This window comes from Perca flavescens, chromosome 23 (assembly GCF_004354835.1).
Source record: "Perca flavescens isolate YP-PL-M2 chromosome 23, PFLA_1.0, whole genome shotgun sequence".
Lineage (NCBI taxonomy): Eukaryota > Metazoa > Chordata > Actinopteri > Perciformes > Percidae > Perca > Perca flavescens.
The window spans coordinates 4,322,885-4,349,242 of NC_041353.1; the positions used below are offsets into that span (position 1 = coordinate 4,322,885).

The 26,358-nt window shown below is 39.9% G+C and overlaps 2 protein-coding genes across 5 annotated transcripts in view; one reads left to right on the forward strand and one right to left on the reverse strand.

Moving 5' to 3' along the window:
- cwf19l1 (CWF19 like cell cycle control factor 1) lies at window positions 1–17,123 on the reverse strand. Of its 4 annotated transcripts, XM_028570542.1 has the most exons (15): window positions 17,002–17,122; window positions 16,802–16,906; window positions 13,859–13,943; window positions 13,692–13,776; window positions 13,111–13,212; window positions 11,960–12,174; window positions 10,472–10,587; window positions 9,383–9,467; window positions 7,736–7,889; window positions 6,863–7,030; window positions 5,687–5,766; window positions 4,156–4,365; window positions 2,631–2,750; window positions 1,603–1,700; window positions 1–884 (listed from the first exon to the last, which is right to left on the reverse strand). In XM_028570542.1, exons 2-15 carry the CDS (start codon window positions 16,840–16,842, stop codon window positions 740–742), a joined length of 1,704 nt encoding a protein of 567 aa, XP_028426343.1. In that variant the 5' UTR covers window positions 16,843–16,906; window positions 17,002–17,122; the 3' UTR covers window positions 1–739. The 4 variants fall into 4 exon arrangements, with proteins under 4 accessions (XP_028426343.1, XP_028426345.1, XP_028426344.1 ...); XM_028570544.1 differs by having other exon boundaries at window positions 6,863–7,025; window positions 7,737–7,889; window positions 16,802–17,123; XM_028570543.1 differs by having other exon boundaries at window positions 6,863–7,028; window positions 7,737–7,889; window positions 16,802–17,120.
- The window catches only part of dmtf1 (cyclin D binding myb-like transcription factor 1), a 15,963-nt gene continuing 6,178 nt past the window's right edge, over window positions 16,574–26,358 (forward strand). Inside the window, exons 1-10 of the mRNA XM_028570546.1 lie at window positions 16,574–16,657; window positions 18,185–18,300; window positions 20,183–20,278; window positions 21,416–21,501; window positions 23,009–23,121; window positions 23,505–23,583; window positions 24,812–24,969; window positions 25,060–25,092; window positions 25,194–25,303; window positions 25,775–26,003. Coding sequence (XP_028426347.1) covers window positions 18,192–18,300; window positions 20,183–20,278; window positions 21,416–21,501; window positions 23,009–23,121; window positions 23,505–23,583; window positions 24,812–24,969; window positions 25,060–25,092; window positions 25,194–25,303; window positions 25,775–26,003 — 1,013 coding nt within the window. The 5' untranslated portion in view covers window positions 16,574–16,657; window positions 18,185–18,191. The remainder of the gene's footprint in view (window positions 16,658–18,184; window positions 18,301–20,182; window positions 20,279–21,415; window positions 21,502–23,008; window positions 23,122–23,504; window positions 23,584–24,811; window positions 24,970–25,059; window positions 25,093–25,193; window positions 25,304–25,774; window positions 26,004–26,358) is intronic.

Genomic DNA, 26,358 nt, shown 5'->3' on the forward strand with positions numbered 1-26,358 from the left:
CCCAAAATAAGAGTTTTAATTGTAGTTCATTTACAAAATACATTTAAAAACAATTACCCCCCCGGAGTTGAGGCTAAAACAAAAGAGCCCCCATAGAAACTTTAGAAAATGTTGCTGAGCAGTTTTTACGATGTTCAATTTATAAAAGTTTTTTTGAGCCTCTGTGTGGATTTCAGCTTTTATTGTGAAGGAGTTGTACGAACTGGAACAAGGATTTTCCTTTGTCTTTTTTTTTTCATGTATCAGGAATAACTAAAAGACAGATATCTTCACAAACCAACATACAGCAATACAAACCACTCACGGTTGACATTTTAAAACACCGGTACTGATTAGGAGCACGTCTTCCCGCTTTTGGTTTTGGAATTGCAAACCTTTCTACACATTTTGAAAATTTGAACTGAATTTTCGGTTTCATGTTTTGAAAGAAAAAATTCGGAAAGATTTAGACACTTTAATAAACCTTAAACAAGAGGGGCTTTCATGAGGCTTACTTATAAAAGTACTTTGCTGCGAAAATCTCAGTTCCCTCCATCACTTCAAAACATTATTAAAAAGATAACATAAAAACATAGTTTGCCGAGAGTTAGGTAAGAAGATGGATACCGCTCTCATGTCTAGTGTGAGTGGTGACAATCTTCTCATCTAACTCCATTCTCCATCCACCGCCAGAAAGCAAATTAGTGAACTATTCCAGTTTAAGGGAGGAGATTTTGTAGAGTGTGTGTGTGTGGTTGCATTAGTCTTCCCAGGCGAAGTCAAACGGCTGGAAGCTGTCCCTTAGCTGTTTGCAGCTCTCCTCCTCCTCCTCTCTGCTCTGTTTACACTCCCTCCAGTCGGCTCGAGTCGGCATGTTCAGCAGCGCCTCGCTGGCCAGAACCTCCCTACACACACACACACACACACACACACACACACACACACACACACACACACACACACACACACACACGCTGAAGAGTCTGATGATACAGGAGCAATGCTCATGAGTTTATCATCAAATAGGCTGTTTATGGAATTTCAGCTTCAGGTAGGTCTGGTATTCTCTATTGAGCCCTGTTGTTTTTTAAGCTATATTTGATTACATTTTGGCAAATTTGCACCATTATAAAGTATGCTGAATTATCTATTAGCCGCTCCTGTTTGCAGCGTACCCATGGATATACAGACCACTGTCACTGGATTACTCTGATACTAAAGAAAACTTGAAAATGTGATTATTCTCAGGCATGTTCTGAAGTATTCCCCCCCCCCCGATTATTTCTAACCTTCCCCTGTAATGTTAATCCCGTCCGAATGGAGCTCAAGACACAATTAAATCATTTATTATCAAATGTATTCATATCCCTGTGCCATTTTACACTATTTTAAATTAAGGACTGCTTTTTTGTAATATGGATTCATGTTAGGCTCTAAGTTACCGTAAATACATTTTATCAGTGCCCCAAGATTTTTGGTGGTGTGAGCAAAAGTATTTCCTTAAATCTGTATTTTTTTTTCTTCTTATGATCGTAGACTGAAGATTACAGCTTATTGGAACTCTTCAAATTATTAGTTAGTTAGTAAAGATTCATGTTAACAGTTAAATGCCGACAGATTTACCTTCCAAACTGCAGAGGAAAATGTTTCTGGATGCGGTAGTAGAGTTTCTCCCCCGAGTCCAACTCCACATAAAAGTACGGAGTCCCTGGAGGAGCAATCTGAACGGCACACGTTAGAGTTAAAAAAACAGTGTAACAGTTAAACAAATGAAAACAGTGAAAACACCTTGAACTGTGAAATTTCCCTTCATACTTTTCCTGTTTGAATTTTTTTAATTCCCCTTAAAATACTATAAAAATATATTCAAACGTTTCAATAGTACTAAATAATAAACACAAAATGAGATCAACTGTTGTAGTACACTTTCCCAATCTTTTGAAAACAAGTAATTAAAATCCAAATAAAAGAAAAACTAAAATAAATTAGATCAAAACAGATTTGTGTCATTCAGAACACAAGACAAAAATGAGAGTTTACTTACAAACGTAATGTGCAAAATAATAGTTCTTCTTGGTTATATTGTTTTGGTGATCGTTGAGAGCCAAAATCAAAATTGCATCAACATTTTATTAATTGTACAGCCCTAATTAATACTATTTTTACAATTCTTGCCAAATGCAGCTTTTGTATTTACTATATCCTGTGAAGCTGAATATGACAAAAAACTGAGATGAAAAACACAGTATGCGTGTGTGTGATCCAGGTAAGAGTGTGTGTGTGTGTGTGTGTGTGTGTGTGTGTGTGTGTGTGTGTGAGAGATCCAGGTGTGTGTGTGTGAGATCCAGATGTGTGTGTGTGTTGTTTGTGTGGTAGATCCACGTGTGTGTGTGTGTGTGTGTGTGTGTGTGTGTGAGATCCAGGTGTGTGTGTGTGTGTGTGTGTGTGTGTGTGTGTGTGTGTGTGTGTGTGTGTGTGTGTGTGTGTGATCCAGTTGTGTGTGTGTGTGTGTGTGTGTGTGATCCAGGTGTGTGTGTGTGCGCGTGTGTGTGCGTGTGATCCAGGTGTGGGTGTGTACGTGTGTGTTCCAGGTGTGTTCCAGATGTGTGTGTGTGTGTGTGTTAGTGATCCAGGTGTGTGTGTGTGTGTACCTGTTTGAGGTCGGTGTGTTCAGGAATCTCCATCAGCTCCATCTGTTGCTCCTGAGCCTGGACCATGAACGCCTCCTTGATGTCCTCCGTGGTGCAGCGGTCCAGCGGCACCGGGACGACCTGAATGTCGACAACGTCAACACGTGGGACATCCCAACCCTCCGATGAGTAATCAGTGATATACATGGGGTGGACAAAATAATAGCAACACCTGCCAATTCAACAAACTACATCCTCCAAAATGAGTCCATTTGTCATCTTTTTACTAATGAAGTGTCCCTGGGTTACGTGAAGTCGCTTCAAATCCAATGTATTATTATCACAACTATACTGAATGTACAGTAAGATTGATTGCAGGGCTGTTGTGGGAGATTAGAATGCATCAATTCAAACTACAAGAGGTGTACCTAATTAACTGGCAACTGAGTGTATATTCAATTAACATCTACCCAACATATCTCAATCAACTAATCAGCTTCTTTTGATAATCAATTAATCGATTACAGTAATTCACCTTTATTAATTATTAAGTAAAAATGTCATAACAGACGTTGCTTCCTGTGTCTTAAATGTGAATATTTGTAGGACTTTTGGACTGTTGATCGGTCCAAACAGTCAATTTGAATATGTTACAAATTGTGATTTCCCAATTTTCTGGCCAAATGATTAACCGCAAAAGTAATTAGCAAGTTAGTTGAAAATTTTGGAAAAATACAAGTTACAGCCCCAAAAAAGTCAACTTTCAACAGAGTGTATTCTCTATATAACAAGATAAAGTTGCACAAGAATATTCGTTTAACACCACTCATTAAGCAAAGTCCAAACACTGCTAAAATTATTGAATATTTCATCCTGCCTTTAAAAAACTTTTTATTTAATATTTAATCATGTCAGAGTCATTTTGTGTGTGTGTGTGTGTGTGTGTGTGTGTGTGTGTGTGTGTGTGTGTGTGTGTGTGTGTGTGTGTGTGTGTGTGTTTTAGGGCTGCTCGATTATGGGAAAAATCATAATCACGATATTTTGGTCAATATTGGAATCACGATTATTTAACACGATTACATTATTTGACTTTTGGAAAGATGTTGCATTTTTTGGTTATTTTAAAAACAGTGAAACAAATCAAAGTGAAAACACCGTGAACTGTAAACTACCCTTACTACTTTTCTTTTCTTTTCATTCAGAACACAAGAGTTTAAAATAAGACTTGCAAAACATAATGTGCAAAATAATCGTTTTCTCGATTACATTTATTTTTATTAGATTATTATTTGGGGGCTTTTTTCCCTTTAATATACAGTGACAGTGGATAGACTGGAAAGGGGGAGAGATGGGGGACGACACGCAGCAAAGGGACTCAGCCAACATGGGGCGAACGCTCTTACTAGGTGAGCTAGAGGCCGCCCCTCTCCATAACATTTTTATTGTAATCATTAGAAGCCAAAATCAAAATCGCAATTACAATATGATTAATTGCACAGCCCTAGAGTGAGTGTGTGTTTGTGTGTGTGTGTGTGTGTGTGTCTACCTGCAGTTGCAGGTGTTGGCTCTTGTAATTCCTCTCAAACAGCACGCAGCGATCCCCTTTGCTCTTGTAGAAGCTCTTCAGGGCCGACTTGTACTTGTCCATCTCCAGCAGCACCTCGGAGCTCAGCTCCACCACGGACTGGTAGTGGCCGATGGGGAGGATCAGCATGTGGTGAGGAGTCAGGCTGCCTTTAGCCAGAGCCAGGTAGCACTGCCAAACAAAAGTCACTCTGGTAAGTGGGTTCAATGGGGCTGTCACTGTCAGTACCTTTCCAGTGCTAGATGCTTCTAAAGTTTGAAAAGTTGTATATAAACTTTCTTTATTAACCCTCCTGTTGTCCTCGGTTCAAATTTGACCCATTTTCAAAATGTTTCTATATCAGAAATTTGGGTTTTCAAACAAATTGTCCAAAGAAAAATAACGTGGATGGTTCGCTACAACGCTCTTAACACAATAAATAATCAGTTCACTACTTTCACTGAATTTGGGTGTTTTAGTCAATTTTATAGCATTTGAAGAAAAAACAAATTGATAAAAGAACTTTGAAAAAAGTGAGAAAAATGTCAGAAAAAAGTGACACAAATGTTAAAAAAATTGACAAGTGTCGAAAAAAGACAACCAAAATGTTGAAGGTTTTTCTCTTAAAATTTTAACTCAAAAAACCTAAAAGTTGCAGGTCGACAGGAAGACAACACGAGGTTTAAAAGGACATGAGGATAAAGAGAGATGATTGCGAGGGTGGGTCTTTATACTGATCGTGATGGAGTGGGTGAACAGGGTAAGGGGTTGTTTGGTGCAAAATGTTAAAACAAAATAAATTGGTAGGTCTTTAAAATAATTGTGTTATCTTGCTATGAATATATAATATAAAAAATATAGGAATACACATAAAAATTCTATAATATATACAGGACATAGGTCCTGTATATATTATAGAATATATGAACGAGTGGTGGGAATAACAAGCTTCGGCTTCGTCCTGCTTCTTTTTCGGACAGATTGAACATATTGTTTGTAACGCTTTATAGGTATTTTTTTCTCCTTTTGGTGCGTTTTTATATTTTATTTTATTGTTATTTTTTGTTTGAAAAAAAAAAGAAGAAGAATAAAAGATTTGAGTCTGTATTTGATGTATAATCATAATTACCGTTGGTATCTAGGCTACTGAATTCAATACTTTTTAGGCACCGACCCAACTGCCTCTTAAGTATCGAGCATCGAAAAATGCAAGTGAGTAAATCTCGTCAGTGTCAGTAAGCCAATCAGCACGCGTCTACCGAGATCTAAAAATGCTGCTGATTGGCTGTTGTCGTAGAGGCAGGCAGGAAAAACTCTACGTTACACAGAGAAGGCCCACGTAGCAGGAGCTGATACATAAATAAAAAGGTTTGCGCCCTAATGTGTAATGCTGTAATTTCGTTTTGTTTTATAAAATTGGTATCGAAAAAAAGAATAGTTTAGTAACCGGTATCGAAGTCACGGTATTGGTAAAATGTTTGGCGGCTACCCAGCCCTCTTGGTATGAACTCACGTGTGTTCCTATGCTGATGACAAGGTGCTTCTCCACCTGAGGACTGGCCAGACAGAACCAGCAGGGACCGGAGGCCTGAGCTACACACGATAAGAAGACAAAATATTAAAGTCATTCTGTTAGTTTATTGGTACCATTTTAACCCTTTACCACCCAAGGTTAGGGTTGCACGATATTGACAAAATGTGATATTGCGATATTGATTATGAATATTGCAATAGGATATTAATTTTGCTATTTTTAAACATATGTAAAATTGATGGGAAAACGCATCAAAATAGATTCATAACAAATTAAATAAGTTTTTTTTTTTTTTTTTAAACACAATGTTTATTTCAACTGACAGTCATATTGGACTGGTCCAACATGAATGAATAAATAAATAAATAAATAAAGAGAACAGGACATGTTTTACTGGTTGGACAGTATATAATATATAAATAAAGAGAACAGCACACAGCTTTTCTTTCTCTTCTCTGATTGGTTCCGTTTTGTTGTCTCTCTATTTCTTCCCTAACACTGTAACTGTCCAAATATGCACACACGTGGTACACTCCATATGGTTTGTCACGTAGTGGACCCGTGCACTGACGTGCACTAACATGTACAAAATAAACTAAATATTGCACACTTATCGTGAAACTTTTGATATAATATAGCGCAACGTGATATTGACTCGATATATCATGCACCCCTACCCAAGGTTCTTTAGAATCTAGAATAAAACAAATAGCAAGGCAAAAAAAGCGGTGTTTCTCAAATGGGGGTGCGTGTACCCCTAGGGGTACTTTGGAGTATGTGAGATTTCTTTTGAAATTGCTAATTAAAAAATATATACATTCATACATAATTCCCTGAAATAATTATACTATATTAATAAGTGAATTTATTTATGGATTCTAAACCTTTGAAGTAGCATTTAAGGGTTTTTAGGTTACAAAGTTGTTGTTTAGTAAATCAGACACTGATGGTGCAGCGCTGTGTATGTACCTCTTTAAAAAGCCTTTTTTTTTTTCTACCAAAAAATTTGACAACCACTGCTTAATAGTATAATACAGTATAGTATAGTATAGTATAGTATAGTATAGTATAGTATCTTTGCTTTTAGCACACAGGAAATCAACATACTTAACCATCTCCTTCTAACAAACGACAAAACTAATTGGTCGGACTTACGGGGCCTGCGGGGCTGTTTGGGCTGTCCCTGATGATGCTCGTCTCCTCCGTCACGCTGCTGGTCTCGTCCTCGTCCGTCTCCATCTGAATGTCTCTTCCTGCCGCGGCCCCGAAAACCACCGCCCTGCTTCTTGCTCAGGTCGAAGAAGAACTGCTGGCCTGGCTCCTGAACAGACCACAGAGAGGACACAGGGAGACGGTTGACTTTTTCTACGTAAAAATGCATCAGATGGTAACATTTGGCACCTGGAGTGTAGTTTGAAACTCTTTTTAAATAAGTAGGTCAACTTAAATTTGTTTTAAATAAAAGTATTTAAGTGTCAGCCATCACAAGAGCTGGTCGTAATCTTTAAGTGCTAAAAATAAAAACCGAGACGTAGTGCTTCCTTTCCTTATCTCCTTCAGCCTGGGAAAGGAAAGGCAAGTCCATTTGTATAGCTCCTTTCAAAAGGAAATTCAAAGTGATTTACATAAGGTGAAGAAATTTATTAAAACAACATTTTTAAAACACAATAAAAAAGGGCTGTTAGATCAAATCAAATAGAATCACATCAGACAAAAATTCTGATAAAATCAATTACAAATGACAAAAAACGATGAGAAAAACAGTTATTGTGCAGTTATAAGTTGGCCTAAATTTAACAAGGGAAACATTTAGCCAATGTTTAGCGTGTTAACACAAACACACACACAAACACACACACAAACACACACACACACACACACACACACACACACACACACACACACACACACACACACACACACACACACACACACACACACACACACACACACACACACACACACACACACACACACACACACACACACACACACACACACACACACACACACACACACACACACACACCTCCTCCTCGGTGGTGCTGAAGCCAGTCTTTAGTTTGTCCGTCTTGTCTTTTGTGGGGCATCGGTAGGGGTTTTCGGTCACGTCCTGCGGCTGCTTCACCAGCTCTGATGGATCCATGGTCTTCATGGGGATTATGTTGAAGGCGTACAAATACTGCAGCCGTCACACAGACAGACAGAAGCAGACAGACAGCTCAGGGTGCCATGGTGATCACTGGATGGCAGAGGATTTCAAAGTCTAACACCGAGGGTCCCCCTAAAGGCGCTGACACACCGACCCGATTATCGGCCGTTGACTCGAGTCTGTTCGGTGTGTTCTGTGCCGTCGTCAGTCGGAGGAGACGTCGGCTTTAATTTGGGCCGATTTGACACGTTGAATCAAAAGGCGGGCAGTCAAACTCAATCACCAATCTGATTGGTGGAGTGCTAACCTGGAAATGACGAGCAGGATGAGCGTGATGAACGGCTCTCAAAATCGGACGAAAATCTTTCAAACTGACCTTTGTCAATCTGAAATAAAGACAGATTCAGCCTAGTTCTCGCTTAAAATGTTTTCAGAAACACGTTTCGGTGAACTATTTTAATACAATATGAGATCGTATTCTGACCGAGCCGCCATTAAAGGTCTGGCTTTGAAATTTGGGAGAAACCAGACCCACGGGACACGTTCGTCCAATCAGCTGCCGGTTTTCATTTCTTGGGCGACAATACAGAGTAGCGCCGCCTGTTATTATGGAGACGTATTAGGCCTCGTGCACGCGCAGAACGTACGCTGGAGTCGGCATTGCTTCGGTGTGTTCTGAGGCACTTTTTTGACCAACTCGTGGAGGGGGTCAGCCCGCCTGCCTTTTCTGCCGACAGCTGGCTGTCGGGTTGGTGTGTCAGGGCCATTAAAGGTGCTGTAGGTAGGATTGTGAAGATCCAGCACAAGAATTTGAACATTGACAACTTCTTAGTTCCTCCCCCCTTTTCTGCTAAAGCCCAAACGGTCTCCTAAGCCCCTCCCCCCACAAGGGAGAATGAATGTGTGTGCATGAGCAGTGACTGACTTGCAGTTAGACACCCCCCCCCGCCCTCGGGCCCTGATTGGTGCATCTGAACAGGAAGAGGTGGAATTTTGCAAATCGTACTACAGACTGTAGGTAGTACCAATATTTCTAAATTACCTTTTTCATGTAGTTCTACCGGAACATAGGGTCAGTTTCAGCAAATATGACAAAACGTTAGTTTTATAAGTCTTACCTACTGCATCTTTAAGCGTTTCCTGTATTTTTTTATATTTCAGCAAACTGGCACCAGTAAAAAAAAAAAAAAAAAAAAAATTATCTATTAGCTGCTCCTCTTTGCAGTGCACCCATGGATGTACAGACAACTATCACTGGACTAGTTCGATACTAGAGGAAACTTAAAAACAGGATGATTCTCAGGCATCTTTTGCAGTTATAAGAAGCGTCTTTCTTTCCTATGATTTCTATGCAGATTTATGGACATTTATTCCCACTGGACGTCGCAGATACTGATATCCTCGGGAAGTGTAAATCACCCTGAGTCTGAAAATGTGTGTATATTACGTCTGTGTGTTCAGATTTGACGGAGTTAAAAATCAACGCTCTTTGTGGTACAGGACGGACACACACACACACACACCTTCTTCTTGGCGGGGTTGTTGACGGTTGCTAGGGCTATGAAGCGGCTGACGTGCTGAGCATTTTCCTGGAGAATAACATGGTTCCTGAAAACACATGTACAATACTGTTAAAACACACACACACACACACACACACACACACACACACACACACACACACACACACACACACACACACACACACACACACACACACACACACACACACACACACACACACACACACACACACACACACACACACACACACACACACACACACACACACACACAGGGAAGAATAAAAAATTGGATAGACATTCAAAAGCGGTGGAAGACGTTTTAAGAGTCTTTACTTAAAATGCTCATATTATGCTTTTTGGCCTTTTCCCTTTGCTTTATTGTGTTACTTGTCTTTTTGGTGCACGTTATAGGTTTACAAATTAAGAAGCCCAAAGTCCCCCCAAAGGGACTTACCATCTCCAACAGAAAACACTGTTCACCAACTGCTCCAAACAGCTCTATTGTAGTCCAGCCTTTACTTCAGAGACCAACGTGGTCACTTTGTAACACACGTTATAATGCTCGCCTAGCTGCTAGCATGGTACACCCTCATACTCTGCTTCTGACTGGCTAGTAGTCCTTACCTAGGTACAGTCAGGGCACACCCTCATACTCTGCTTCTGACTGGCTAGTAGTCCTTATCTAGGTACTGTCAGGGCACGCCCTCATACTCTGCTCCTGACTGGCTAGTAGTCCTTACCTAGCTACTGTCAGGCCACACCCTCATACTCTGCTTATGACTGGCTAGTAGGCTTACCTAGGTACTGCGCAACAAAGATGGAACAGAAGTGCGATGTCTCACTCTGTAGCTAAAACAGAGAGCTCAACACACAGGGTGAAAAGAGGAGCTGCAGCAATGTGCAGTACAACAATAATATTAAATAATATTTTTTTTTTTTTTAAATTAAACCATGTTAACCTATTCTGATATAACCTCTCAATACAATTATGAACCTGAAAATGAGCATATTATGAGCACTTTAAGTAAAAGTATAAAACATTGTAAAAATTCTCTCAGCAAATAAGTAAAAGTATCCATCCAGCACCTGTATGGGAGTCTTTCATAGTGAGCGCCCTCTAGTGCAGCGAAGTGGTAGCGTGGTTTCAGTTTGTCGGCCAGGGTGGCGACGGAGCTGCTCCCACAGAACTTTGTGTTCACTTCCTGCGGCACACGAGACACATTAAAACAACAGCAGAGCCCTAAAGTTAATTATTGATTTATTTATTTATTTTTTAAAAGGTCCCATGACATGGTGCTCTTTGGATGCTTTTATATAGGCCTTAGTGGTCCCCTAATACTGTATCTGAAGTCTCTTTTATATAGACCTTAGTGGTCCCCTAATACTGTATCTGAAGTCTCTTTTATATAGACCTTAGTGGTCCCCTAATACTGTATCTGAAGTCTCTTTTATATAGACCTTAGTGGTCCTCTAATACTGTATCTGAAGTCTCTTTTATATAGGCCTTAGTGGTCCCCTAATACTGTATCTGAAGTCTCTTTTATATAGATCTTAGTGGTCCCCTAATATTGTATCTGAAGTCTCTTTTATATAGACCTTAGTGGTCCTCTAATACTGTATCTGAAGTCTCTTTTATATAGACCTTAGTGGTCTCCTAATACTGTATCTGAAGTCTCTTTCCCGAAATTCAGCTTTGGTGCAGAACTACAGCCACTAGAGCCAGTCACACAATGAGCTTTCCTTAGGATGTGCCATTTCTGTGTCTGTAGCTATTGAGGAGGAGAGAGGGGGGGGCAAGGTGGAGGGTGGGGGTGTGGCCTTGACCAACTGCCACTTTTCTCGTTTGAAAGCCATGATGTCTCTCTCTCCCATGGGTGGGCCAAATTCTCTGGGTGGGCAAAGCAGAGAAAGGGGAGGTAACCTTGCTCCTTATGACCTCATAAGGAGAAGATTCCTGATTGGTCCATCTGAGCTTTCATTTTCTCAAAAGGCAGAGCAGGATACCCAGGGCTCGGTTTACAACTATCGCCATTTCAAGCCACTGGGGAACCATAGACAGGCTGGGGGAACTCATATTAATGTTAAAAAACCTCATAAAGTGAAATTTTCATGCCATGGGACCTTTAAATAAATCTCACCACAAGGTCTATTGTTCTGGAGCTTTCGAGTATATCACACAGTCTTCCTCAGAGCATGACATTTGCATAGCTGAATGTATTTTTAGTCAGAACTTCTCGTCCATGTGGGTTTAAAAATGGACCTTTGAGGTGAGATTGGTCAATCAATGGCTGTTTTTATTTATTTATTTTAAGGCCCAACTTTTTGAGACAAGAAATTCTAAAAGTGGACATTTGTGCATCTACCAGTCCTTCCAGAAAAATGCAGAAAACAAAAATGACCAAAAAGAGACACAACACAGCTACAAAGAGACACAAAATGTTTTTTTTTTTTTTAATGCAACATTTTCTTGAGGAAGGACACCTAAATCCCTAGCCAGATACGCGCACCTAAGTCTACCACAAAGCCAGGGAAAACACTGTCAGTAACAATATTTATATATTTAGGACTTGTTACCGGGTTGGTTCCGTAGTGCCACACTCCTCGGGGCCACTGGGACGTCAGCAGGATGTCCACTCCTCTGAACTTGGAGCTGCTGGTCAGCGGGGCCACGAGGGCCGACAGATCTTTGGATGTATAGCAGTGAGCCGGGGCCGGTTCCTGCAGGGCCTCCCGACCGCTGACGTAGGCTATCTGTAATCCCGACACGCCCGTGAACACGCCGCGCCGACCTAGACCACACAGGGATCAACATGTTTAAAAGGAACATGGCGACTTATTGGGACTTTGTCTTATTCACCGTGTCCCCCAGAGTTAGAGAGTCCATACATAGCCTTCTCATCTCCGTGCGTGTCCTAACTCTGTCCGACGCCCCCACCGCTAGCCTAGCTTAACACAAATCCTGGAGGTAACCGGCTCCATCTAGCCTAGCTTAGCACAGATCCTGGAGGTAACCGGCTCCATCTAGTCTACTGCTCCCAATCAGTGACAAAATAACGGCAACATTTTGTTGTGATGAATATTATCCGTAATAATAAGTTGTGATTTGTATAGTCACAGGGTGTACAAATAACAAGGTCACATGACACACAGCCATCTTCTAACCGTATACATGCTGGGAGCTATATTCTCAGAAGGCAAAGCACTGCTACTTGGGCGGAGTGATTTGCTCGCAGCACCTGAGAAGCACCGTTGTTACTCTCCGCTCCTCACCACGGGGCTTCTCAGGTGCTAAGAGCAAATCACTCCGCCCAAGTAGCAGAAGTAGCGGTGCTTCGCCTTCTGAGAATATAGTTCCCAGTTTGTATATGGTTAAAAGATGGCTGTGTGTCATGTGACCTTGTTATTTGTACAACCTGTGACTATACAAATCACAACATGTAAATAGGAACTTGTTGGCGTTATTTTGTCACTTATTGGGAGCAATAGGCTAGATGGAGCCGGTTACCTCCAGGATCTGTGCTAAGCTAGGCTAGCAGTGGGTGCGTCAGACAGAGTTACGACACGCATGGAGATGAGAAGGGGTATGCATGGACTTATCTAACTCTGGGGGATATGTTGAATAAGACAAAGTCCCAATAAGTCGATGTGTTCCTTTAATGATGGAAAGTTTGATGAAGCCAAAGTCCGGGAGGAGAGAGTAGAGTCCCCATCGGTCAGAGCCTTACCCAGATATGTGATGTTGTCAGCCAGCTCGCAGCCATCGGCGCTGGGGAAACTCTTCACCGTCTCCTGGCTCGCCGCTCCGAGGATGTAAGTGTGGATGGGAGCTGAGAAGGCACGAAAGAGACTTTAGTTGAACAAAGAAACAGAAAACTGATTTTCTTATCAGCCGATCAAAGTGTGGAATCCAGAATTTATCAGCCTGTTTTTCACTGTCTCTTGGATAAACTCAAAAAATGTACAAATATCTGACAGGTGATACGAGGATATTAAACCTTGTGCAAAGATAAAATTTTTGTGTATATTTGCAATTTTCCCCTACTTTGTTTTGCAACTGCTGCACAACAATTTCCCTCAGGTAAAAAGTTGTATTTGATCTTATCTTGTTGTACAGAAAAGTTGCAGGTTCTGGCCTGACAGAATTCAAATGTGTAGTGCGAGTTAAAACGATGTACAAGATTCATACAAATGCACAGTGTCTTAGTTGTAAAGTCAGCTTTAAGTTGTAAGTTCCTAAAATGTTTCCTGGAAAAAGTTCATGCATTTTGAAAACGGGTGTAACAGCCGGTTGCCCAGATGTTCGTACCTTTCTTGGCTCCAGTTTTGTACTGCTGCCACTCTGCTTCGGCCTCCGGCGTCGTCCCAAAAAACTCTCCAACACACAACAGCAGCTGCAAGAAAAACAGCACCAAACATCAGAAATTAGATTATAAATGTCTGCAGCTTTAAAAAAAATGTATTTCACCGACTCACATCAAACTGTCCGGCCTTCTTCTGGATGGTCTGGACTCGATTGAACAGCGCGGTCAGCCTCCCTTCAACATCTCCACATGCCAAGCTGCAAACAGACTCACTTTTAATACTTTGATCTGTCTTTATATCAACAGCACACCAACACCATTGAACATAAACATTAAGGACCCTAAATAAACATATAGTGACTCTATTTGTCCAAAAAAACTGAATATTCCTTTAGAGAAGAATTTTAGAGTATCAACTCGAGTCGTCAGAAATCCATCCCCGAACTCAGTTATATTTTCTCCCAAAACACTTTGGTTACTTAGGGCGTTTTCTTTACACCCTAAATAAGGGACATTCTAAAACGCTTAACGTGAAAAAGCTTAACGTGGTTTAATGTATCTAAACAACGATCAATCATCACCAAATTTCTCATGGTCATATCTTGTCATGATCAATGATTACCAAACTGGACTTTGGGTTAGATTATTTGACAGTTTTCCGTGGTTATGAGGGATAATATGAGAGAGAAATTTGGTGATGATTGATCATTGTTTAGGTACATTCAACCACGTTAAGCTTTTTCCTTACAATAGGCTCTAATGAAGCATAAACGCTTAATGTCAGATATTGTCCATAATAATTGGACTTTGGGTTTGAGTTTTTGACAGTTGTCAGTGGTTATGCGGAGCAATATGAGAGATAAATTTGGTAACCATTGATCATTGTTTAGGTACATTAAACCACCTTAAGCTTTTTCCTCGCCATAGGGCCAATGAAGAAGAAAACATTAACGTGAGATAACTTCTATAATCGTTGGATTTCGATTTAGCTTTTTTGACAGGCTCAAGTGTTCGTGACAAGATATGACCATGATAAATTTGGTGATGATTGATCTTGTTTAGATACATTAAACCACGTTAAGATTTTTCAAGTTAAGCGTTTTAGAATGTCCCCCTAAATAAGACTTTTTTTTATTATTTATTTTATTTATTTATTAGTATGTATTGTTTGTTGGTAAAAATGTACAGGTAGATATTAAAGACAACATTTTAATTCGGCAGACACAACATGAATAATACGTGCCCTTTACACCAGTTTTACACATTTAAAAAAGATTGTAACGGATCTGGAGGAAACTCTCCCATTATGTTGGTGTCAGATGAAATAAATCTCTTATAATTCAGGTATTTTGGTGAAGTGTATGTATGCCGACCTTTCCAGTTCCCACTGTTGATAACGATTATGCGTCTTTATCTCATCTTATGGTGTATATGAATGTGCCGATGAGTAACGCGATCTTAAATGATCTAAACTTTGAATGAGGTTCGGCCGGGGTCGTCGCGTTTTGTACCGAAATAATCGGATTCTGGTAGAACATGGCGCAATTTTACCTGCTTAATATTAGACATAAGAAACCCTCAACAGTCCAGCAGACTTAGAAAAGCATTATTATGATGATATAAGTATTATATAACACGTTTTACTACACATTGAAAATAGACAGCATGTCACATCATGGTTAAGATGAAAAACAATTAGAAAAAAACATCACCTATTAAACATTTCATGAGATGAAACGCCATTAAAGTCACATTTTAAGTATTAATAAAGTTTAACTTACACTCGTACTGGTTGTTCACCCATGTCTTGGCCAAATATTAGCAGCAAATGTTTAAAATATGCGATTTGGATTTCTGCAACTTGAACGTTTGGTTCGTCGCTAATAATGGTCCGATCGTAATAACGGCGGAACCATTTCCGTCTTAACAAATCACGGTCGTTTACCTACAAAATGTAATTGCACCATAAACATAAAAAAACGGTCATGTTTATTTAATGTCAAAGTAGATTGGTTGATAGCTATTTCACATTACTTCGGTCAATCTAAAATATAAATAAAATTCAAGTTGTTACCCGGACACATTTTACAGCGGAGAAGGTGGTTGCCAGGTTTGATTCTTGCACGCAAATGTAATCGCAAATAATTACATACCTTAACCGCACAATCGCAACCCCAATGCCTGCTTACTACTACATTATCTTTTTTCAGGATAAAAATTATACATTTTGTAGTTTTATTTTTATTTTTTTACACACAGTTCCGTTTCTGTTCTCACGGGAAATGATTGTAATGCTTTTATTCAGTTTATTTGTCTATAAAGCAGGCACCGTTTATTGTAATAATCAATTGTAAAAATGTGATCCATTTTCTTTAGGACTGCAACTATCGATTATTTTCATTATTGATCAATCTGCCAATTATTGTATCGATTAATGGTTTGGTCTATTACCTGTTTGAAAATGTCCTAAAACCCAAGGTGACTTCTTCAAATGTCTTTGTTTTGATCAACTAACAGTCCAAAAGCAAACCCAAATATATTCAGTTTACAATGATATAGCATAAAACACAGAAAAAGCTGCAACCAATTATTTGTCTTTTTTGCTAGAAGACAAAGACTTAATAATCCATTATTAAAATAGTTGCCAATTCATTTTCTGTTGACAGACTAATCAATTGTTTCTTTACAGCACGAATTATTTTAGTTCATAATGTAAAAATGTACACAAGGGAAGTAAAACTACTTATTGAATTAAAAAGTTAAGATTTATAAATTCTTTCCATTTTGTTATTTATTTATTTATTTATTTATTTTATTTTATTTTTTTTTTACACACAGAATACGTACAACCCTCCAGTTTACGGATAATCTTCATATTTGGCAACCTCGTTGGCCCTCGAACGGGCGATCCTCCATCCTGGCATTTACCTTCATCCTGGTAACTCACAAGTCCCCGGACCAAAAACAGGAAGTAAGTAGCCAAATCAAAAGTAAAATTCACTTTCTGTTTGGTAGTCGGAGCCGGGGGGGCAGTGCAGAGACACTGAAAGTGGGAGAAAAACGAGAATAAAGCGCCAGGACGTGGTCAAACCGTACAGACGCCATAAGCTTTTACCTTGTCAACGAACATGGCGCCGGAGATTTTTCGTCTTTCATTTAGCTGGGTAGCTTGGTGGATGATAACGGTTAGCATCAGAGCTTCACCGATACTGCCTGTCTCCTGGGAACATCATTTAACAAACTACAGCTACTGCTATTGTGTACTCAACTAGAATGATTGTGTGCATGAAAAATGTTGGGAGTTTTGGAGCTTACATCACGTAAAGTCACGCATCCATCTGCGCTAAATCCCTGTGTTTACGTCCGTGTTCTAAATAGCGATGCATGGGACCCCACGCCAAACTCCATTTAAAAATAGGCAAATTCTACACAGACTGGCTGATTGACAAACAATACACACCCTACTGATTTTAATTTGATGGAAGAGCTTTTAACAGCGATGCTGTCTACAATTTGGCGTACAAACTGTCCAACAAGCACAACACATTTTGACAAATATATGGCCCAAATCTACTGGCAGTGCTGCGTATGATAAATATATAGTTTTAATGAAATAACTTCCCTATTTATGGATCACTTTTCATCTGCAGTTAACCGATCCCATCTATGATGAGTAATATGTCACAAGTGTTGATGTGGGAGGTGAATGCCTTTGCTGATATGCCTTAAATTTGTACATTTGGGAAGGGAGTTTGGTGTATATTTAAGCAAAAGGAATGAACAATGAAGGAATTTTTGTTTTTATTGTTTTGGAATTACTGTCATGACATTATAGAGTGACCTTTAGATAAAACTTTACTCCTTTTAGGTGTCTCATACTGCTGTTCTAAATAAAGCAATTATCCAAGTATCCAAAGTACTGCTACCTACAAGTACACTAAAATAATCTAATATCTTCTCTCAGCATGCATATATACAAACATTTTACACATTTATTTTTGCTTAAACAATTCAGATTAATAAAATCTTAATATGTATTCCTAAAATGGAATTAAAGCACACAGCACTTGCATAAAATGCCTTACAATAGAACTGTCTTGGCCATTTCTGTAACTAGCTGGTATAGCAAACTAATGTGCAATTTGTTCAATGTACAGTTCATAAGTAAATATTTTGACCTGGTAAAAACCTTTTACAAAGCTTATAAATTATCAGTTATTGATCAAATTAATAATAATTGATTATGAAAACAACTGTTAGTTGCAGCCGTAATTAAGAACGGGATAAAACGGGTTATAAAAACTTATGATTTTCCCAGTGTTATGAATACTGTAAGTCCGGTTTATCTCTACAATCTTTGCCAGTTCTGCTTTTTCTTTCTTCCTGTCAGTGTTTTAGTGAATGAGTGTAGAGAACTAAACGTGTTTCCCTTCCTGGTCTTTAGGAGACCCACCTGTGGCCGTGAAACAGCAGTCAGTGTGTTTTTATCCATCTCCAGGTGCACCATGAGTTCAGCAGCAGAGGACGGGGAGGCTGCGGCGTTGGAAACCGTCAAGTCGGTCACGCTCACTCAAGACAGCGATGGAAGCATCATACTGCACTGTCCTCCCAACGGTGGGTGAACACACATTTCCTTTTTGGTCTTAACAAAGTGCTCATATTATTCTTTTTGGCATTTTCCCTTTCCTTTATTGTGTTATATATCTTTTTTGTGCATGTAATAGGCTTCCAAAGTGAAAAAGCCCAAAGTCCCCCCCAAAGGGACTTACCATCTCCAACAGAAAACCCTGTTCACAAACTGCTCCAAACAGCTCTATTGTAGTCCAGCCTTTACTTCAGAGACCAACGTGGTCACTTTGTAACACACGTTATAATGCTCGCCTAGCTGCTAGCATGGTACGCCCTCATACTCTGCTTCTGACTGGCTAGTAGTCCTTACCTAGGTACTGTCAGGGCACGCCCTCATACTCTGCTTCTGACTGGCTAGTAGTCCTTACCTAGCTACTGAGCATGTGCGACTCCCAACAAAGATGGAACAGAAGTGAGATGTCTCACTCTGTAGCTAAAACAGAGGCTCAACACACAGGGTGAAAAGAGGAGCTGCAGCAATGTGCAGTACGACAAAAATATGGTGTTTTTTGAAAATTAAACCATGTAAACCTATTCTGGTACAACCTCTAAATACAATTATGAACCTGAAAATGAGCATAATATGAGCACTTTAACAAAGCAAAGTCCATCTAGCATCCAACCTTCATTAATCTAAATCAGATACTGATTAAACATTGTTGAGGTGTTTTATGTAGAGCTGTGGCGATTAGAAAATTAATCTGCAACTATTTTCATCATTGATTAATTGTTTGAAGTCATTTTTCAAGTAAAAAAAAGCGACCAACTTCTCAATTTTAAAATTATCTGATAATAAACTTTCTTTTAGGGGTAGGGAAAAAAAAGAAATCGAAAATCATATGTATTGCAATTTTTTTTGCAGCTATCTAAAAAAAATCGATTCTTTTCTCTTAAATCAAAAAAGAGAAAAATGTAAACCAATGATTCACCTAAATATTTTCTGTTTACACGGTACCGACTACATCATATCCGTTTCCAACCAAACATAGCGAAAAATGCAGAAAATCCATGTTTTTTTCTGTGTTTTACAAATGAAATGAATGTCAGATTGACATGTGATGTGCATTCTGTCCAGAAAACACTTAATTTTTTAGAAATGTCTCATTTAGGGCTGCTCTCTCTTAGTTGATTAGTCGACTAATTGGTCGTTTTGGTCTTAGTCAACTTTGATTTCTTTAGTCGATTAGTCATGTTCTATGCTTTTTTCATGCTGAATGACTTATTTCCAAGAAACGTACGAGCACATCTTGCACGACTCTTTGCGGAGAAACTCAGATTTACAAATCTGTCGATTAAATCAACTAATCGATTAGTCGATACAATTGAATGAGTGTTAGTCGACTAAGAATTTCTTTAATCGAGCACAGCCCTAGTCTCATTATATATTGTCTCTAGAAGTGTATTATTCAACTCTTTTTTTTGTTAAAGAAGGAAAAGAAAATCGCAATACTCAATACTGTCGAATCGCAATAAATGAAAACCTGCGTATCGTGAAAGAATCAAATCGGGACAAGCATATCGTCTCAGCCCTAATATCTTTTTTGGTTTTGGTTGGTCGGACAGAACAAGACATTATATACGTCAGGTTGGACTCTTTACGTTTTCATTCTTCTCTGACGTTTTATAAACTAAACAATCAATTAATTGGGAAAAATAATTGACAGATGAATCAATAATGAAATACTCTGCCTAGCTTTATGTAAAGAAGCATCTGCATGTGTGTAAAGAACATATGGTGTGTGTGTGTGTGTGTGTGTGTGTGTGTGTGTGTGTGTGTGTGTGTGTGTGTGTGTGTGTGTGTGTGTGTGTGTGTGTGTGTGTGTGTGTGTGTGTGTGTGTGTGTGTGTGTGTGTGTATGTGTGTGTAGATGATGACTCGGAGCCCCTTCAGAAGAAACTGCGCCTCTCTACAGAAGAACAGGAGGACTCGGACGCGCCTCGGTTCTCTGTGGTCACCTTACCGAGTGAGTCGCACGCTTTGTATCGCTGACGTGATGTCGAACCCCCGACATTTCCCCTAACCTCGATTAACTCTCGACTCCACCCACCCCGGCCGTCACCTCTTTGAACTGTTGCCCTCTGGGAGGCAGCATAGGTCGGCCAAAGCGCACACACCTTCAGATTCAGGGACAGTTTTATCCCATAAGCAATTTGCACATTAAATAAGAAAAAAAAAAAAACTAAGCACTGACATCCACTTAAGCTGCTACACACCCCCACATAACATGACAATATGCAGTAGGAGTAAATTATCTATTATTTAAGCCATTTTGGCATGTTATCAAGACGCATAATCGCTTTTTAGTTAATTGCTACATTACGTGTGATTTATCGCCGTAGCAAGTAGTATGAAAGGATGAAAGTCCGTGGGGAGAGTATTTTTTATTTTTTATTTTTAAAGCCTTCCCCAATGTTTCTATCCTAAACCTAACTTTTTTATTTTTTTTAACACGCGTGAGACGTTGTTCTCGCGATAGCATGGCGCGTTCTCGCGATAACGCGCCACGTGGCGACGCCACATGGTGTGTATGTTTACATCCGCTGTATATGGCGTAGACATACACGCGGATAGCTCAAAATGCGCGCAGATAACTTTCCTAAAGCCAAGTGGCGTGTACAGTATGTTTACGCAAAGTCATGATGCCATGTTGATTATTTACTTAGTTTTTACCATCTTCGCGCTCTTTGCTCTTTGATTATCAGAATCACAATACGGTTAGGTTGCAGTTGCTCACTGTCAAATTTAAGAGTAAAAAAAAAAACTAGTAAATAAGTGTATAAAGTAACATACTGTAGCTTAAGTGCAAGAAATAAAAAGTAAAAGGTCTTAGTTAATGTGTGTTTTTATGTTTGCACTATACTGTAGAGTAGCACTTTTCATTTTGTTATAATAACAATGAGAATAAGTTGGTTCTGATTAAAACAAGCCCTTAAACTTCAGATTTGGAGAAGTAAGGACCAGTCAAATCCATAAACCATAAACCCTGTAGGGATGAAGCCACCTATAAGTTTCTTCAAAATGATAAGGAACACATACAAACAACAGAATAGGGCCTTTTGTTGATATTCTACCTTGTATCGTTTTCTCTCTTTCTCTGCAGTGTCGGAGAGCGATGAAGGCTTCGAGGTGACGATGACGGCCACGGCCGACGGGGATCTCTCTGAGGAAGGGGTCGCTCAGATTCAGGTGCTGATAAAACTCTTCTTCATTCTGCTTCTACTTCTGCTTCCACCGCTTCTTTTTTTTTTTTTTTTTTTTTTTGCATCCTATATGAACAAGACCTAATTTGCCAATTTGTTTAGCTAATTACCTTTTTCATGCATTTGTAGCCAGTCTGTCCAACGGACACTTCCAGGCCAGACTGATCTCAGTAAGTGGCGTATGTATGACACGCCAATTCGTACGCCACTTTTGGCGTGTTATCAAGACGCATACTCGCTTTTTAGCGTGTTTATCAACGCCGTTTGGCCTCCATTGACTTACATGACTTTGCGATTGCGTGTGAATTTACGCCGTAGTGAGTGGTATGAAAGGCCGAAAACCCGCGTAGGGAGGTTGGGCGTGGTGGTGCTCGGGTAAAACGCTGGACTTTCACCCAGGAGACCGGGGATCGTGTCCCGTGTGTCACGTTTCCTGAACTCAGCGACAGAGGGGAAAATATTTCAGTCGACACATTAAGTGGAACCGAAATGAGGAACCGAAATTTGCGTTCTAATCCGGTTTGATTCCCGTACTGGACCCGGGTTTCGGTACCCAACCCTACACAGGAGCTCCACACAGTCAAGCTACAGTACAGGCCAAAAGTTTGGACACACCTTCTCATTCAATGTGTTTCTTTATTTTCATGACTTTTTACATTGTTGATTCTCACTGAAGGCATCAAAACTATGAATGAACACATATGGAATTATGTACTTAACAAAAAAGTGTGAAATAACTGAAATCATGTCTTATATTTTAGATTCTTCAAAGTAGCCACCCTTTGCTTTTTTTAATAACTCTGCAAACCCTTGGTGTTCTCTCAATGAGCTTCATGAGGTAGTCACCTGAAATGGTTTTATCTTCACAGGTGTGCTTTGTCAGGGTTAATTAGTGGACGTTTTTCCCTTATTAATTAAAAAGCAAAGGGTGGCTACTTTGAAGAATCTAAAATATAAGACATTTTCAGTTATTTCACACTTTTTTGTTAAGTACATAATTCCATATGTGTTCATTCATAGTTTTGATGCCTTCAGTGAGAATCTACAATGTAAATAGTCATGAAAATAAAAAGGAAACGCATTGAATGAGGTGTGTCCAAACTTTTGGCCTGTACTGTAGTTCAAGGTTTAGCTAGCCTACTAAAATACTCGTCCACATTACAAAATATTCCTATCGACAGTCCTTTTAATAACAATAGCGTTTCAACAGCACTAAACAAATTTTAACTGTTAACCAACCACATTTTTAACAATGCCATTACAATTTTCCAACTCTTGCACTCTCCGCACAGACTAAGGTAAGATCGCGCTGCGCACACCGATGACGTCATCAACGGAATGCCAAAATACATTTTAGAAAGCTCTTAAAATTATACACAAAACGTATAAACTGACCTGTGTGTGTGTGTGTGTGTGTGTGTGTGTGTGTGTGTGTGTGTGTGTGTGTGTGTGTGTGTGTGTGTGTGTGTGTGTGTGTGTGTGTGTGTGTATAGATTCTGCAGGAGGATGAGGACTCTCTCTCGCCAGATCAGAAGACAGAGGTGTCTCCTGTCAGTCAGGCCTGGTTCACACACACACACACACACACACACACACACACACACACACACACACACACACACACACACACACACACACACACACACACACACACACGCCGGGCATCATTTCTCACTTACTCCCATACCTACAGCCCGCTCCGCCTCACGATGGAGGTTGTCGGGGCCTCGTGGAGACTGAAGGGAAGGCCTGCGGACAGTAAAACATAACACCAGTCAAAAATAAGGCCGTAAAGTTCGTTGCAGTAAAGATGCAAACATCAGTCTCCTCAGGGAAGCCAAACGTGGTTTCTTATGATGGTTTTTGAACTATGCTCGTTATGTTTTATTATGGAAAAACACAGTCACCAGTTTCATCATGATTTCTTATTTTCTAAACTGATTTAAATGCATCCCTGTAGAGTGTTCTATTCAACATTTCTTCCACTTTAGGTCACAAGTGGAAACAGGGCATGTGGTCTAAAGAGGAGATCGACCTTCTGATGAGCAACATCGATCAATATGTAAAAGTATGTTACTTTCTGTCTTTATTTAATAATAGCGCTTTACAGTATATGGTACTCAAAGACACTTTACAGTAAAACCAGCACATATAGCACATTAAAAACAGATAAATAATAAAACAAACACATAAAACAAGCATATTAGAAGCAGTTAAAAACAATAAAACCAGTAACTATCAGGTGAGAAATGTAAGACTGCTGTATGTGGAAAGCTAATCTGAAGAGGTGTGTTTTGATGAGTGTTTTCAACGTGTCCAGGTCAGTACAGTCACGGATGTGTATGGGTAGGGAGTTCCAGAGGGAAGGGGCTGCGGTGGTGAAAGCTCTGTCACCCCAGGTACGGCGCTCGGTCACGAGTGGTGGGGAGAGAAGGTTTGCGTCAGAGGAGCAGTGGTTACGGGAGGGGGAATTGTGGTGGTGGAGCAGGTCTGTGAGGTAGGAACGAGCCTGGTTATGGAGGTCTTTGTGGGTGAGGATGAGGACTTTATTTCTGTCTCTATGGTGGTGCATTCATTACTCCTTGATGGTCCCATTTCCTGAGCTGGGAAGTCGTTCTTCCAACTTTGGTGTGTTCATGAGCTTTAAAGGAGAAATCCGGCGCAAAATGAACCTCGGGGTTAATACCACATGTGTACCGAGTCGACCGTTCTCTGGGATTTGTTTTCATGCTAATCGAATGTGACCAGTTTTAGCGCAAACCGCTAATTAGCTTGTAACGCTAGTCGTCGGGGCACATGGTAAAAAGTAAAAAGAAATCTCTATTTCTACACCACTAACAAGGCTCAAAATAGCACCCCACTTCCACAGTAGTATAATGAGGGTCCCTACATGTAAACCCAAGCATTGAGAACTTTGTAAGTGTACAGACAGTTTATTAAAAACATAGTTTTATAAAGACTGTACTGTTCACTTATACAGGCGGGCGCCATCTTGTAAAACAGTCATGACCAGTTGAACAATGAACAACGTGCTTGAGCTATGTTACTGGTTACTGGTTGCACGGCATTCGTCATTTTTACCAGTGCCCCGACGACTAGCGTTACAAGCTAATTAGCAGTTTGCCCTAAAACTGGTCACATTTGATTAGCATGAAAACATATCCCAGAGAACGGTCGACTCGGTACACATGTCATTAACCCCTAGGGTCATTTTGCGTCATTTTGTGAACCGATTACCAATTATTCCGACACAAATGCAGCATTATATCTTTTGTGTGTGTGTGTGTGTTTTTCAGGGCCGAGGCATCGAGGACCCAGCAGAGATCATCTTTGAGATGTCCAAAGAGGAGAGGAAGGATTTCTACCGCTCCGTCGCGTTGGGCTTAAACAGGCCGCTGTTCGCCGTCTACAGACGAGTTCTACGAATGTACGACAACCGCAACCACGTCGGGAAGTGAGTTTGCGAGGGAAAAGATAGCGGAAAACATGCCGAAACTTTGTTTTTTCTCAGTTTGAATATTAATTTGTTTTTGATCTCTCTAAGGTATACTCCTGATGAGATAGATAAGCTAAAAGCGTGAGTAAAACCTTTGTGTCTTCAACTTCATGTACGTTTTTTTTATTACCATACACAAAAATATTGTTTATATATTGTTTATATCTGGCGTGTTGGTTCAGGTTGAGGGAGAAACACGGGAACGACTGGTCGACTATCGGGGCAGCTCTGGGTCGCAGCGCCTCTTCTGTCAAAGACCGCTGCCGACTGATGAAGGACACCTGCAACACAGGTACAGAGCCGTGTGTACTTAAGTACACACTTCTGTACACTTGTGTTTTTACAGCGTTTTATTAGTATATATTAGTATTAGTATCCTTAACCCTCCTGTTGTCCTCGGGTCAAATTTGAAGTTTCTATATCAGAAAATTTGGGTTTCTTTCAACCGCATTGTCAAAAAAATAAAAAAATAACGTGGATGGTTCTGTAAAATAAATGATCAGTTCACTTCCTTCATCGAATTTGGGCGTTTTATTAAATTTTATAGAACAAGAATAAGAACATTGAAAAAACGTCGGGAAAAGTGTCGACCAATTTTAGTTTTAAATTTTGACCCAGAAAAACTAAAAGTTGCAGGTCGATGGGAAGACAACACGAGGGTTAAAAAGGATCTGAATGCTTCCTTCACGGTGTTTGGTTTGTCTATAACTTTTATTCTAACTTTTCATATAAAATATTTGTCGTCTTTTTTTTTTTTTTTAAGGTAAATGGAGCGAGGAGGAGGAGCGACGTCTCGCTGAGGTCGTGTACGAGATGGCGGGTGCGTCGCCGGGGTCGGCGGTCACAGGCGGCGTCTCCTGGGCGACGGTCGCCGATCAGGTTCGCACGCGCTCAGAGAAACAGTGTCGGTCCAAATGGTTGAACTACCTGAACTGGAAACACAGCGGAGGGACAGAGTGGATGAAGGAGGACGACATCAACCTCATTCGCAGGTACGGAGTGTGTGTGCGAGGAAACAAGAGAGGAGAGGAAACAAGAGAGGAAACTAGTGTTCATTTTGTCACCTATTTTTTATTTAGTCTTGTGCCAAATGTCCTTGTTAGTTTATCATATCAGTCATATTTAGTCATTCACATATCTTTTGTTAGTCAAGTTTTAGTTGACTAAAAGTCTCCTCATTTTAGTCTAGTTTTAGTCAAAAGAGAACTCAATATATCTTAGTCAAGTTTTAGTCTAACAAATAAATTCTGAGATTATTTCTGATAACCATTTTAGTCAAATAGTTATGACACATTCAGATTTTTTTGTCAATATCATTGTACGTAAAATGCGACCAAATATCGAGCC

Coding starts and splice junctions, on each gene's coding strand:
- cwf19l1 (XM_028570542.1), bottom strand. CDS start 16,842: ATGAAAGACGAAAAATCTCCGGCGCCATGTTCGTTGACAAG. Junction 12,175..13,110: donor TGACAACATCACATATCTGG/GTAAGGCTCTGA, acceptor TGTGTGGTCTAG/GTCGGCGCGGCGTGTTCACG. Junction 9,468..10,471: donor TATGAAAGACTCCCATACAG/GTGCTGGATGGA, acceptor ATGTGTTTTCAG/GAACCATGTTATTCTCCAGG.